General features: G+C 38.1%; 3 protein-coding genes across 3 annotated transcripts in view; all 3 read right to left on the reverse strand.

The window, feature by feature from the left end:
- The window catches only part of KLHL41 (kelch like family member 41), a 13,741-nt gene extending 7,576 nt beyond the window's left edge, over positions 1–6,165 (reverse strand). Inside the window, exons 1-4 of the mRNA XM_015868561.2 lie at positions 6,135–6,165; positions 5,934–6,017; positions 4,889–4,912; positions 1,223–2,396 (exon numbers count right to left, since the gene is read on the reverse strand). Of these exons, the coding sequence (XP_015724047.2) occupies positions 1,223–2,396; positions 4,889–4,912; positions 5,934–5,944 (1,209 nt within the window). The 5' untranslated portion in view covers positions 5,945–6,017; positions 6,135–6,165. The remainder of the gene's footprint in view (positions 1–1,222; positions 2,397–4,888; positions 4,913–5,933; positions 6,018–6,134) is intronic.
- On the reverse strand, positions 3,492–13,560 carry BBS5 (Bardet-Biedl syndrome 5). The gene is made up of 12 exons (XM_015868562.1): positions 13,428–13,560; positions 12,777–12,859; positions 11,914–11,979; positions 10,727–10,776; positions 9,821–9,948; positions 8,731–8,866; positions 7,636–7,731; positions 7,068–7,130; positions 6,135–6,269; positions 5,934–6,017; positions 4,889–4,912; positions 3,492–4,787 (listed from the first exon to the last, which is right to left on the reverse strand). The coding sequence occupies exons 1-12, from the start codon at positions 13,487–13,489 to the stop codon at positions 4,686–4,688; spliced, it is 1,029 nt and encodes a 342-aa protein (XP_015724048.1). The 5' UTR covers positions 13,490–13,560; the 3' UTR covers positions 3,492–4,685.
- Positions 13,561–13,657: 97 nt separating this feature from the next.
- The window catches only part of LOC107316727 (collagen alpha-1(XXVIII) chain-like), a 41,249-nt gene continuing 39,415 nt past the window's right edge, over positions 13,658–15,491 (reverse strand). Inside the window, exon 37 of the mRNA XM_032446066.1 lies at positions 13,658–15,075. Coding sequence (XP_032301957.1) covers positions 15,068–15,075 — 8 coding nt within the window. The 3' untranslated portion in view covers positions 13,658–15,067. The remainder of the gene's footprint in view (positions 15,076–15,491) is intronic.

A 15,491-nucleotide genomic window follows, 5' to 3' on the forward strand; every position in this document is an offset into this window, starting at 1 on the left:
TCTTACAGAGAGCAGCCAGATGAGTAACGCAGAAAAGTATTTTAACCATATGCAGTATGGCAACAAGCAACCTTAAAGATGATTTATCTTTAATGATAAAAAGGAAGCAGGATTTCAGGATATTAATTTAGACATATAATGTAGCATTCTGAACATTTAATCAGATTTTAGTATCACTCTTGAAGTTTAGTTTTTCAGAGACCCCTTTCTAGTAGCCCCATTATTCAGCTCTGGATTACATCAATGTGGTTTATCTATGGGAAGAATATAGCTGTAACAAGTTCTGCACTTTATTGATTAGCATTTTTCACCCATAAAGGGACATGAAATAGTGCTAATCCCCCTCTAGCAACATGGCTTTCCTCTCACAGCTATGGAAAATTTTTGAAACCAGCTCTTTCATGGTGTGTGAAATCAGTGAACCACAGTGTTACAAACACTCACTATTGTCATTTTTAGATATGTAAAGGCTTTAGGATCCTATCACTGATTGTTACTGTTTTGCTGCATATTGTCAAAAGGTCTGCTTTCACTCTTTTAGGTCAGTGTGCCTAAAGACAGACCATGGCCAGTAGCACATCGTGGAATTCACCATAAGATCATTTACACATTAAAAAACAGCATGTAGACAGATAGCTAAATATACCACAGAATTTGTTTGTAATGTAAGCATGCCAAATTGTTATTTTGCTGCTTTTCTGAAATATGTCATGGAAGCTAGTTTGTATTAATTGGCTTTATAAAGACTTATGCACACTAAAATTTGGCACTTGGGTTGAAATGTGGCAGTTAGTATCCTGACACTGACAGTTTGCCAGGAGAACAACCTTCTACCAATAAATTATGTTTTAGAGTGCCCTTAGGCTTTCAAATGTAAATGTAGTAGAAGGACTTGTGAAATTTTAGTGAAAAAGTGACATTTAAAATACAGATATTATTCTGTCATTAAAATATTTCATAAACAAGACAAACATTATATCTCTATATATAATATCTACATACGAGTTACTCTTTCCTGTGATCTTACCCAGCGTTTGATCTTGAAAGAGAAGATACAAGTCCCTCTATTTAATTTATATCTATGAGACAAGATGAGCTTTTTATTGGAACACCTCCCCACTGACCATACAGAGACTAGACAATTCACTTGCGCAGACTCTAAGTACTTTCCAATAACTCTAATAAGCACTTACCACAACAATAATAATTAGAAAGCTTATACCTGAAAGAAGTATGATTGGAAAGGCTGATCTTTGTTCTCCTCTTCCACATACAGTCCTCCAACAATGTAGACCTGATTTTGTTTGGTGACTATACTGGAATGGTTTCTGGGAATCTGTTCTGCCAGGGCTGCCAGGTAGCATTCATTTTCAAGAGGATCATAAGCTACTGCAGCAGTGTCATTAACCAGGAGAATTAGGTCTTTGACAAACATGCCGTGCCTGGGAAGGTCATTTAGGTAGCCCGGCAGTAAATCTTCATCTCCTACATCACCATTCACTTCCCCTTTGTTCGATTTTTCTTTATTTGTGCTGGAGTCAGGCAGTTTTCCAGCATAAGCATCCTTAATAATCTTTACTTTTTTCTGAAGATCTGAGTTGCTTTTAATTATATCGTCCTTCTCAACATGTTCTTTGAAATATTTTTCTGGCATAAGACGAAAACGTATGCAGTCAAAAACTTCTCCTAGGCTCTTTACTCTGTTCTCCTTGTCTGACCGGACCCATCTCATCACTGCTTCAAATACCAGTTCTTCCTTCTCTACATTTAAGCTGTCAGGTGAAATAACGGAGATAAGTTCGTTTGGTGCAAGCTGCAGGAAGTCTTCTTCTTTGCAGATCTGCACAAAATGATCTGAAACAAAATCACGGGCAGAAAACGCAAGTCTTGGGCAATCAAGCAGAACACCTAATCGAAGGATAGCCAGACAGTTACCGACAGCAAGCCTCTTCTGAAGATAGGAGACACACACGGTGAATACAGAAGGGATCTGGAAGCGGCTGGCCAAAGCAAAAATATCTTGCACGTTAGAATCATTAAGATCAATAGTTGCTGAATAAAGGTATTTGACAATCATATCCAGGATGTTGGGGTCAACGTTATCTAGAACTACCTCCTTCTTTTTCTCTTCATTTTGCTCAGATAAGAAATACTCACGAAAATAAGGGCTACATGCTGACAGAATCAATCTGTGGCAAGGCAGACTTCTGTCACCAGCTTTTAGGGAGCAATCTACGAATTTTTTCTCTTCCAGGAGTTCTTTGAGGCCATCCTGAAGAAGGGTGGATTGGTAAAGTCTGAGTTCTTCAGTCAGTTCCCTCTGGGAATCCATTTTGCAAATACTTGGGGAAGGGAGGGAGCAAAAAGCTTGTGCTCTTGTCTGCCCAAATGTCTGTCTGTAAAAAAGACAGACCAATGTGCTTTGCCCTGCCTGAAGCCTCTGCAACTTAATCTCACTAGCTAAATATAGGTACCTACTCTTACAGGTCGGAATTTAGGATGCATGGTTTGGAAAAAAATAAAGAGTTGTTCTCACAGCTGTCAAAGACTGAAAGAAGCAACTGTTGCTTTTACTCACTGTGGTCAGGTTTTGCCATCACTCTCCACATTTAATCAGTGAGATTACTTGCAATGTAAGAAATTATTTGACGTGAGTAAGGACGGCAGAATGTGACCCTCAGTAAGACAGCTATGAGCAAGATCATAAACATACACTTTATGAATATTCTCAAATAAAAGCGTTGCTAATCAATTTGTCAGCTGCAATTACTTTGTCAGAATGTTACTTGAATGTTACAGTGCCTTGCTACAGATTTTAAATGAGATACTTTATTATATAAATTATCTCTATCCTAAAATAACTTTTATTGCATAACTCACACAAGCATTTTTTAAGATATAGGTAATAAAACTGAATTTTGAGCTGCTTCTTAACACTGTTTTGGTTGTATTTATTTAGAAACAAACAGTTCTTAAAGTATAAAATATTCAGGTACTGTTTTTAACAGTAATTTAAAATTAAGTCTACCTCCCACCTCCAATCATTCTGCATTCCAGATCATCTATAAACATCACCAATCCCTTCACATCTGATTACTTTAGAAACCATATCAGCTGCTGCAAAACTAAACTGAAAACAGCACCTAAGAAGTAGAACAGACAAGAAAAAAAACAAAAACAAACCATAATACAACAGACATACACTATTTAATAGATGCTAATAAAGCCATTTTTTAAAATCTCAGATTAAGGTAAAAGATGCAAGTTAAGTAGATTAAGAACTGTGAATTTAGAATAATTATCCATATGGTAAAAATTCAGTTTAGACTGGGAGCATATAAGGTGGTAATACAAAGGAAACCTGAATCAGTTTAATACACATTGATGAAAGACTGTACTTAACTCAGAGTATGCTTTTTACCCACATAGTACATATTTTTCTTTGAGTGTAATGGAACAGGATGAAAAGACAACTATTTGAACACAAGATATACAGTTATAACATCACTCAAGTTTATTGAAACCATGGTTTATTTTCAACCATAGGTAGTGTTTCATTGAAATATGCACCTTGAAAGACGTACTACAATCACCACAATTATATTTTATGCCCTACTATAACAGTCAGCTGCTGAACAACAGCTGAATGGACAGCTCATTTGACTTTTTCCACTTATAGAAAATACTACAGAGGTCTGATCTCCCTAGAAAACGTAACAGCTGCATCTTCCCATCAACAATAAATGACTCATTTCTAACACATAACACCATAAAGGTCTAATGACTCAGACACAGAATCTATTTATGTGTGTGCTTAAAAAAAAAAAAGAAAAAAGGGCTCTGACAAAGAAAAAAAGAGAGAGAGAAACAGAGAGAAAGAGAACATGGCTTGAAGATAGCAGGATTACAATAAAGTACCTGGAATGATGTATGAAAAACTCTTCATAAATGATGAGATGTGAAAACTAATACTTGAAACAGTATTGCTTTTTGTCAAAAAGCTGCCAGTACCATAACACTGGCTCAATGACATAACCAACACAGATATGAAGGGTTGTACATTCTGTACATCCATGCTGCACAGAATGAAACAAATTATGGAAATCTGACTCAATTGTATTGGGAAAGTATTTTCTGTGTAAAAATATGTATTTTAAGCTGAGCATAAAACTGTATGCTATATACTGCATTATCAAAATGGTAGAGGTTTCCTCTTCTGACAGAAACTGGTGGCTGAAACAAGAGGATGGACCCTGTGCTTTTACAGGAAGAGGCTCACTGCTCTGATTTAATAAAAAAAGTTCATAAATCCATGACACATGCTAAAATCACCTGGTGTATCGGTGTGCCAGCAGCAGCCAGGCAATCACAAAGCAGAACTAAAACATGTATTGCACAGCATTTTAGCACAGTAGTGGACGTGTGCCATAAAATGGTAGCTGAAATAAACCGGCAGCCATTGTTCCTAAAGCAGCTTTTATACCTTCATACATTTTGAATAATCTTTATGACATATTCTTAGTTCATATTCTACAATATTTGCCTGTTTTGGGGTTTTTTTTGTTTGTTTTTAAACTTTGGTATGTTCTTTTGCTGCCACTCTTGTATTGTTCAATAAACCACAGATCTCACAAAATCAGCACAGAGTCTTTCATTGGGTGGGAAACACTATGTGACCACCTAAATTAGGTCATTACTTCCCAGAGTCCCTGGAGCGTGAATCCATCCTTTAGCTTCTCTACTGCAAGTCCTAGTTCTTCTGAAAACACAGGCTCCCGATCATGTTGCTTTTGAATGTGCAAGACGTTAGACAGAAAAATAACATACTTTTAATTATCCAATTTATAACAACACAAATCTAACAGTAAGAAAAGAAGTATGTTCTCACCTTGTTTTCATCAGCAAAGTAAGCCTGTAAAAGAAAGAAACAAGAGAAAAACAACACAGTTTAAATGCAACTTTGCTAATAACGCTTTGGGTGAAAATTGGTAAATTTTCTTCAAGAAAACGATTATGTGTTCTTTATTTTTGTTTTATAAACAAGATCAAAGTACCTCCCATGTTGAAATCAATTACAAAAGGGTTCAATCAATTACAAAAATAAGTTAGGGACTGGTTTCATTAAATAACATAAATCTCTGAATTTCTCAACATAGTAAACAAAGATTTAATAATCATGAAGTTTTCACATTGCATTTGTTATGCTAACAAATACTTTGTAGGAAACAAAATTTTAACCAGCAAGCAAGCTAACAGCATTTTAGTATTGTCTGCTACATATACGGCAGCATTATGTGACGTTAAATCTAAATATGGTATTAAAATGCAGTCAATATCATACTCAGTATAAGAAATGAACACAGTTAAGGAGTTTTCTACTCTTTCATGTAGGCCTGTGAAAATTATACTGTATTTCCAGTTCTGTGTGGACTTAAGACTCAAACTCTGAAAATATCTGCAGCTCTGTAAGTCTCTGGACAAGCAGGTGACAGATCTTTGTATTTGTGAAGAAGAACCTGAGCTTTAATTCAGGCGACAAAGCCATCAAGAAAACAAGCAAAATCTTCCTTTAAGGAAAAGTTCTTCAACCATGCTGAAGACGTGGTTATGGTTAGCATGTGAACACCTCTTCCATGTGAAATCAAATGAAGCAGTTCTTCCTGGGTTGCAAGTAAATTTGGATATTTCTAGAAGGAAGATCATTAAGTTTCTGGACAGCCTAATGCATTTAATTGTATTTTTATTATTTCAATATTTTTATTACATTAATATTTATTATTAAATACAGGCAGAGAGGGAGAGGGATGCTAATATCATTTTCTAAACTGGGAGGTGTGATTAAATGCAGAATGTTTAGTTGCAGCTGATTAAAACTGTACCCCACTTATATTTGAATATAAACTTCTTTCCCCGATCTCTGCAGAGAAGCTTACCACAAAAGCATCTGTCTGTTCACCAGGTTCTATTTCCACATCATCTTGAACCTGCTCCACTGTTAGGTCTTCAAGAGACTGAGGCTAAAAGTTAGAACACTGAAGTAAATAATTCCATATATCCAATACACATTAAATGTATTTTTGTTACTGCTTGCTAACATAATATTGCATCTAATTTAAAACAGATAAATAGACTACCTTTTCTTCCATTTCATAATCCACTCCAAATATAGGGTTAGCTGAATAAACTTTGTGAAGTGAATTAATTTCTTTCACTGCCTCCTGTAGTTTCTCCACAGGGTCTATTTTAAAACCAAGTACATATCCTCCACTCTGCGTAACAGAGAAAAAAAAATGTCTATTATTACTTATTATTTGAACAACTCCCTCTCATTCCACCCCCAGTGAGGATTTGTAGTTTAATGATAGCAAATTTAATTTTGATAATAAAAACATCACCTGTATTTTAGTATCTTAGTCTGCCACTAAAACTAGGAGTGAAACAAAAAACAATGATAATGTTTCTTTATGTGATAAATAAGCTTTAAACTGTTAGCCCATTAGATAAATGGGAAACAAACATCTTTCATAGAGAAACAAGATCTAAGAAAGGTGTGAGAAGTTACAAAGTGATATACTTTATTCCTAGCTACTCAGCAAGTGTTTAGTCCTTCAGATCACTGCTAAATAAAATGTTAAATTATACATACAAACCTATCTATTTATTAATTTATCATTAAAATCATTTCTGATTGAGGTCAAATTGAAGAAAAGTGATTTTCTTTCTTAGAGCAAAGCATACATAGTTGAGAAAGATTAAAAATAGTGGTCTTGCTTAAATACAGAATTGGGTCTCAAAGATAATCTGTCAAAAACACAGTCTGTAAGAGCTCAACACTTTGAACTGGTCAGGCAGGTTTATTGTTGCTCTGCTTAGAGACACTGTAACTGACAACAGCCATTATTTACCTGAACATGCTGACATTTCAAGAGGTGTGAAGATAGGTTTCTTAAAGTTGCCTTTTAATGGCCACACAGAATTAAGGGGCTTAAAAGCAGCACTGCAACATTTTATATACACAGCTGTCTAATTCTGAAAACTGCTACTGAAAGGATAATAAAGATTCTTACCTGCTGAGAACTCTCTATCACAAGAGCCAAGCCAAACTTTGAGTCTCTTACTTTTATTGAACGCTAGTGGTAAAGAGGTTAAAACAAACAAACAAAATAAAACATTAAAAACTATTTTGGAAATACCTGATAGCATTTTTAAAAACAATATTATTATTTTTAACCACTGTAGTAATTGCTGTTATACCTCTTGGAAGCTTGGCTACCAGCATTCTCTCTATTTCAATTCTGAAACAGTAAAGCCTCAGGAAAAGTGTTTTATCTAAAGTATTAAGAGTTCATTTCCACACATGAGATTTGTGGCTCATCAGTCTCAGGACACGGAGCACAAGAGTAAATAGTTTGGAAATCAAAAATACAAGCCATTCCTCAACATCTCACATTGCTAATGAAAGCTTCCAATTCATCTGGACGGAAAAGAAATCCACCCCATAGTTAATGCTGCTAAGACCTAATTTCTACCTGACACTGGGACATGAAATACTGGGTCAGTGTGAAATGGGAGCATTAACTGAATACCAGAATGTATCCCATTTCATTTTGAAAATGGTTGTTTTAAGATACTTACAATTTGTAGATATGGTATGCTGACATTAAAGCTGTCATTCATATTTGCATGCCAAACTATTCTCACGTTAGTAATAAAAAATGTTCCCAAATTTCCCTGTTAAAGAAAAAGTATGTTAGAGCTGCTTTGAAATACTGAGCCTTTCTCTCCATTAACATGATGATTACTGATAACCTGTTTATCACTAGCAGGGTATAGCTTTCCAATCAATTCAATAAAAGCCTGATCCTTTCCCACGGAAACCAGTGAAAATGCTATTAATGACTGTTAGGAAGCAAGATCCCATCTTTAAAGGATACAACACCCAAGTTGAAAATCACTTGGGAGTTCCTACTGCTACAGCAAAGCAGTATCAAATCACAGCCCGGCAGACCTAATGAGAGTTCATGGAGTGTCTGAGAGGGTTCTTAACTGTACAGATCTGGAATTGGCATAGAGAGTAAGTATAATGGCATGTGGGTTAAACTTAGTCAATTGTGAAGATGTGTGCCAAGGGAACGAAGGGGAAAGAACTTTTTAGCTTGTCAGGATGAATCCTGTTTCCAGTCTGGACTAAAGCTACACAGACAAAAATAACAGCTCCCATTTTGTTTCACAGCTCTGGATAATACTTGTAACTAGTTCCATGTATAATAATGGAAATATTTTCAATTACTTCCTTCATTATTGCACATTTTAAGTAGACTTTCATTCCAGTATTTTCAATTTCCAGTAATCAAAAGACAATATTGTCTTACAAAGTAGTCAAGACTGCAAGTAAACATAAAAATATGCAGCAGAGCACTTTGGAAACAGCAAGATTGTCTTTCAGGATGATACAGAGCTTTACACTCATAAATATATTTTATTAACAGGAGCTGCATATCTAGTTCCTTGCATATTAGCTGAGTCATGTAGACTTCGGTCTGCCAAGAAGAGAACTTTGTTGTGCTGAGTGGTAAATATGTGAAGTCAGCTTTTTTCCATGCAATAGCTAGTGAGCTGAATTAAGGGTATTGCCTCTGAGGTTGCAAAACTATAGTAGTACAATTGCTAGATAAAAGCCAGAACATTTTAACTTCATTGAAGTCAACACAGTCTCATTTTTCACTTTACCTGGTCACTTGATAAATTCCACACTCCATTGATTTTATCATATATTTGTTCTCGTGGCAACAACCTCAGCTGCTTGTTCTGAATCAGTGCACTTCTCAGCTTCAGATCACGATACATTTTTGAAGTTTCATAAGCTCTGAAAAAGTAAAAAACACCAGGTTTCAATTTCAGTATTTTCTATTACTTTCAGTGCTTGCGTCAGCAACAGTGTGAAACGTTACATATTTTCAACTTTCCTTGTTGTACAGAAACAAGAGTATTATTAAATCTTCATGAATGTAAACTGCTGCGTTTCAGTTCTCCTTAATCAAATTACTTTTAAATTTAGAAGTTTTTTTGTTGTTGCCTTTGTTTCTTTTAACATCTGTTTGAACTCCTATACTGTTCACGTTAAGATGTTTCTTTTCCTTAAGACTGTCATCTCCCAACCTGTGCTGCAAAACATAAATTCCTCCCATGTTACACATAGTACGGACACCAAAAATCATTTATTTTTCATTGCTAATTAAGTCACAGACATCTAATTATAAATACTCACAACACAAACACCTAACGATATGTACTGTTTGTTATCTGTACTCCATAGCTCTTAAATAGAAAGCAACAGTAACGTACTGTGCACACATTCATTCAGGTGGCTTACCTTTAGGTAGGAAAGAAAAATCCACCTCAAGTCAGTGTTTTAGTCAGAGTTAAATTCTGTTTAGAACTCCCATTTCTATTACATTGTCAACAATCACAGACATGGATTACAGACAGGAATGATGAATCAAAATGCATGCTTTAGTTAGTTGGTTTTTGTTTGGTTTTTTTTTGTGTTTTTTTTTTTTTTGTAATTTAAGTTACTCAGTTTATATTCAAAGGGTGAATGCTTTAGCCCATGACCGCTACTGACATACATTAATTCTCTTTACATGCAGTTATCTAGTAGAATTTGTGAGCATTCTCTCTGCTCTTTCTAAAGATTCTGTTGTCCTCTTTTGGAAAGGTTTTGTCACGTTAAATACAGACAGTCCACCAACAGTAGCAATCCCATGTATTTAACCTAGTGAATTTCACAAGTGAACAAACACTATTTTAAGTATGATACCTGTGCACAGCAATAACTGAAGTGAAGAGTCTGGGACTCCCAGGAACAACATTGGTAAATATGAACTCAAACCGTGTATTATTACATTTAGTCAATATATACAGAGCTTCTGTCTGTCCCCGTAATTTCTGTAAGGAAAATTTGAAATTTAATATTTTGACAGTATTGTAAGCCCACACATCCAGTGGTTTAATCCTGACTCTACCACTGATCTACTGTTGTCTGGTGGTTTACTGTTGTCCCGCATTTCTTTCTTTTTCCACCTGCACCAGGAACTAGCATTTCCATCACCAGAACTAATGAAGCCTGACTGCTATACAATTGTAGTATTTGCTTCTTATTATCCACAGTCACCATCCTTCTTTTTGCTTCCCAAACACCCTGGCTCTGCATCCTGTCTGTTACCTACCTCAGCAGCTGTGCCAGGGGAATAGAAGAGTTGTGCAGCCCAAGGGTGACAAGCGTGCTGAGCAGCCATGCCGTACACAGAGCAGTTGGTGAGCTGGCACCTACCATGTGGCTGGCTGAGGAACCTACAAAATCTCCCTGCTACTTCTTTGCTGCTTGCCAAACAAATGGCTTCACAGTTGTATGCAATCAGGCTATGCATTTGAGAGCTTTCACAAAACTACTGTTTCTAGATCCTTGTTAGCTGTAGATGCAACTAACTGGCATTTCACTTATCAAGAACAGTGAAAAATCACCAGACAGTGTGATTACATGAGCTTTACTGCCCTAGGGAACTGACTAGAGTCATGCTCCTAGATAAATATGTAAAACTCTCACAAACTAAATTCCTTTACTGCTTTTTCTACAAGTAAACATTCAAATTAATACACTGCAATAAATAAAAATAACAAACTACACCTCCTTTCAGTATTGTAAGTAGTACTGTTTGAAACTTACTGAGTTGGCAGTTCTTGTAGTTATATTTATTATGCAGTTGTAACCAACAGCTAAATGGGAAGGAAAGAAAAACAAAACAGTTTTGAGAAAAACTGGTACTCCAAATCATGAAGCACAATACCAAATTTTGCAGCTATGGGTGCTGTTCTCAAGAATTTCATACTGTGGTTAACCAGCCGGGCTCTTATCATAAAATCAAAGACCTCAGGAGGTCATCTACTCCAATGCTGTTCTCAAAGCAGAACTAATTCCATCTGGATGCTCAAGGTAGCGTTCAGCTCAGTTTCAAGCATTGCCAAAGAAGTAAGGAGGTATTTCCAAATCTGAATATTTCCAAAGCCACTCTGGAAGCTTGTACTGCTGCCTGTCTGCCATTGTGATGATTGTTTTTATTCTAATATCTAATCAGTTTCCCTTGTTTCAACTGTTTTTTGATTCCTCTCATCCTCAAGAAAAAGAGAGAGAAATGGAATTTGCTTCTGCAAGATTTTACATCTCCAAAAGCTCAGTTCTGGCAGCATGTTTGTGTTGTGCACTTGTGCGAGTGCACATCTATAAGAGAGAATATACAGAAGAACAACCAGTCAGAGACCATGATATGCACCGCTTAGGAGCAGAACAGATTGCATTACTGTCTGGCTTTCCAGAACTGAGCACTGTAAATGAGCTGGGTACTGAGTAAAGTGCACCTTGGCCCTACTTCAGCAAACTAAATACCAGCAAACTAGCTGGCTACTCACACAGTTAAAATCAGAAGCTTATTCAGAGCTCACAGTAGTAAATTTGGAAAGGTAGATACTTCTAGGGAATAAAAACTGTATGTGAATTAAACAGGCAGCAACAGAAGGTTTAAGTAATACAAATTAAGAAGAAACATAAACTTAGGTTTCTTTTTAGGGGAAAAAAATAAATAAATTCCGGACAGATTAAACAGAAGATACACTAAAACACTCTTCAGTTCCTGTCCTGAGAAACTGCCATTGAATATTAACATTCTGCAGTGAATTAAAGTAACAGTTTCCATACTACAGACAGATTCACCAGTAGCAGTTTATTTCAGACTGTATAGAAGCAGCAGGCCAAGATTTTAGTATTCTGTAGTGCAACTTATGGTATTGTGAATGTATTGCACGCCGCCACAAAGGAAACAGAACATTTTCAATCGTTTAAAAGGAGATAATACTTACAGAGGTTAACTCTGGGCAATGACAATGAGCGCCAAATAATCCTCAAATTTGTCACGAGCAGTCTGCCTGGAAATAAAGGGTGTGAAGGGTTTGAATCTGAATAACTACCATGAAAGTAAATGTTCAGTTCTGTGGTAAATATTTACCTCTGGCTTTGCAACACCATCGTATTCCTTCATCTTGACAGGAAGAAGGAAAGCAGGATATCCCTGCAGGACAATCTCTAATCATCCTCCACTCCCCTAATTTTAATACCAGGAGAAAAAATCCAGCAAAAGGAACAAATGAATCTCCCCAGGGAGGTGGTTGAGTCACTGTACCTGGATGTGTTTAGGAGCCGTTTGGATGTGGTGCTCAGGGATATGATTTAGCAGAAGGTTTTTAGAGTTAGGGTACTGGTTAGGCTGCGGTTGGACTTGGTGATCTTTGAGACCTTTTCCAACCTGGGTAATTCTATGATTCTATGATTTATTTATACCAGCATTTCTCAAAACCAAACAGTAATGGATTCCATATCTACCTAATTGGTAAAAAAGCAGAGACACAATTACTGCACAACTGTTCTGAGAAAGAAGAGGCAGAGAGTGCATTAAGTGCTCTGTTGGCTTTGCAAATAACCTCATCTCTTCACGCCACGTGCAAACTCGTTCTACTCTATGTCCTGCACAGCACCACATCCAGGCCCTGGAAGGGTCACTGAGCGTGTAGGATGCCCTACACACTTACAGCTCCCACAACTGAATGAGATACTATTTGAAAATACTCCCAACAGAAGCAGATCTGTGAAACAGGAAGGTTTGTTCTGTGAAACAGACGCAGAGTAGCTATTAGGAAAGTTACAGTTTCCCTGAGCAAGTAGCTACCTCTGTCTCCATTATTTCCTTTGGTATCTTCAATGGACTCCAGGCAGTCTATAAGGACTTCTCCAGGCCTCATTTTCATTTGTCTAAAAAAAAAACAAACGAAAAAGAAATATACTTCTCCTCCCAGGGAAGGCCATTGATATTTCCTCACTCTCTTCCCCTTCCTCTTTCCCTTTCCTTGGTGCATCACCGTACACAAAACTCACATATTCACACACGCTGCTCTCATGGATCTCCATGTCTCCTTCCGTACCTTTGTACACTCCAGCCTGGAGCAAGGCCTAGGGCACAGCCCCCAGCACATAACTACCAGGTCCCAAGAAGCGAATTCCCTTTCCTCCCCAAGGCACACGTTTATTTGGCTTCCCCACGCAATACAACACCGAACCACGTTCCCCAGCCGCCCCCTTTGGCTGTCAGATGTAACATCCCACAGCTCCCCCTCGCGGCACACAGCAGGCACAGCAGGCACAGCAGGCACAGCTCCCCCGCCGCCTCTTCCCGCCCCCGAGCAGCCATCACAGCCACGGCCTCCCGGCGCGCCCCGCAGAGCGGCCTCACGCCGTTTACCGACAGATAGCGAGAACTGCGGCGTCCCGGCCGGGCCCGCACAGCCCAGCTGTACGAGCGGTGCGGGAAAACGTTACTCACTGCGGGGAGATGTCGAAGCGGACATCTCTGTCCTCCCACAGCACGTCGAGCACGGCGCTCATCGCTGCCCGCCGCTCCGCTTCCCTCTGGCGACACCTCGCGCCGCCCTGGCAACTGCTGGCACGGAGGGGGCGGGGCTTGTTTTCCCGCCCCGCCCTGAGCTCCGTGAGGCGGGAACGGCGCGTGTGGGCGCTGTGTGAGGGCTGGACCGTGTGTGTGAGAGATGGATGGTGTGTGAGGGACGGACCGTGCGGCGCTTCCTCGTGCTGTAGATGTGTGTGGTACAAGGTAACGGTCACACTGTTACACACGTTAACTCGAACAAAAACAGCCCTGTGAAGCTAGTAGATGTAAAATGTGTGAAAGTCGGCGAATTACAGCTTGAAATATTTTTAAGTTTGTATTGAAGTACTTCTAATTTAGAGTAAGTTAGAATCTGATCATTGTGTGTGTATGTATCTGATGGGACAGCGTTAAGAAAACGGGGCAGTGGTTCTGGATGAGAGACAATGGGCACAAACTGAACCGCAGGGTGTAATGTTCAATCTTGTGAACATCAGGAAAAACTTCTTTATTGTGAGTCCTGGCTCAGGCTGCCCATAGAGATTGTGGAGCCTGTTCTAAAGTTGTCCAAAAGGCATCTGGACTCAGTCCTGGGTGATGTGCTTTAGGGGGACCCCACTTGAGCAGCGGGTTGCAGTGGATGACCTCCAGAGGTCTTTTCCATCCTCAGCCATTTGTGATTCTGTGCAAGTACAAATTACAGGAAGAAACTTCTCCACTGATAATTTTATTTTTGCTGCCATTTCTTGGATGTGCCTTAAAATTCTATTGAGCAATTGGATGTAATGGAATTCTTGAGGCCTAATTCCCAATTTCTGGCTTCATATACAGGAGTGTCTGATCTGTGGTAATTCCATAACAGGACTGTGGTAGAAATGCAGATGTATAATCAGAAATACATCTAACTTAGTAGTAAGATCAGTTCTGTGAAGGCACTTTATCTACTCTCTATTCTAGCAGTAAAACTAGAAACAGTTTATTAGAAACAAGCTTTTAAGTATAAAATTCAAGTAAAACAAGACTTATCAAATAAATGCAACCACAAATGTAAAAAGCCATACGGCAGTGACAGGCAACAAAGAATAAACTCTTAGTTTGATGCTTTGAATGTAAGATGAGAGTTTTTAAGGAACAGTAAAATACTAAGACTTTAAGGCCTTTTAATACTAAGGCTTTTAGAATAGAAATATACAACAAGAGCCATTTCAGGCATGAAGTAACCTAATTTGTTGATGTCAGCTACTGGTGTAGTCACACAAAGATGTGGAAGTGTTTGATTTCATTTGTCATGTACCTTGCCCAGTTACTGGAAACTGAGGAGAGCTGCTGGATAAAAGGCCTAAATCTAACAAGGATGTGGTTGGGAGGGGTGGGTAGCTCAGCTACATCCCTGTCTTGGGACCTGGACAGCATGTAGAGAACAAGCTGTTGTGTTTGCTGTGTTCATCTGGCAACACGAGCAGTAGTTGCATGGTATTCAGAAATGGATATTCTGTGCTTGAAGTGTAAAGTAGGATTTGTGGGAGCAGTTTCCCTTAAAGAAGATGAAGCCTTCACTGCAGAATCCAGGCTAGCTGTCAGGTTTCTGTAACAAAGAGAAGTTATGTGACTTTTAATGACCGAGGATTGCCTTTCCAAAGCCACATGTATAATTTAAAATGAAGTTAGTGATTGTACAATAGCGTAATTTAGAAGGAAGGGTGATTGCTACAAGTGCTATGCTGGTCTCTATTGAAGGAAATCATGAATTCCGGATACTGCTGGAAATGTGTTGCTTTGTTATGTAAGGAATTGATCATAAAATACATGCAAAAGGAATTAAAGTCTGCTTGCACAGGTAGAGGTTTCCTTAATTAGTGAATATATGGCTTCACAGTGTTAACGTTCTTTAAACTAGTGGTTTCTGCTGTACGTACCATACTTGATACCTCACGACTAACCCAAACAAGCAAGGGCTTCAACATGGTAGTTATTAACATACAGATAGGTGCAAATTCTTAC

This window comes from Coturnix japonica, chromosome 7 (genome assembly GCF_001577835.2).
Source record: "Coturnix japonica isolate 7356 chromosome 7, Coturnix japonica 2.1, whole genome shotgun sequence".
Lineage (NCBI taxonomy): Eukaryota > Metazoa > Chordata > Aves > Galliformes > Phasianidae > Coturnix > Coturnix japonica.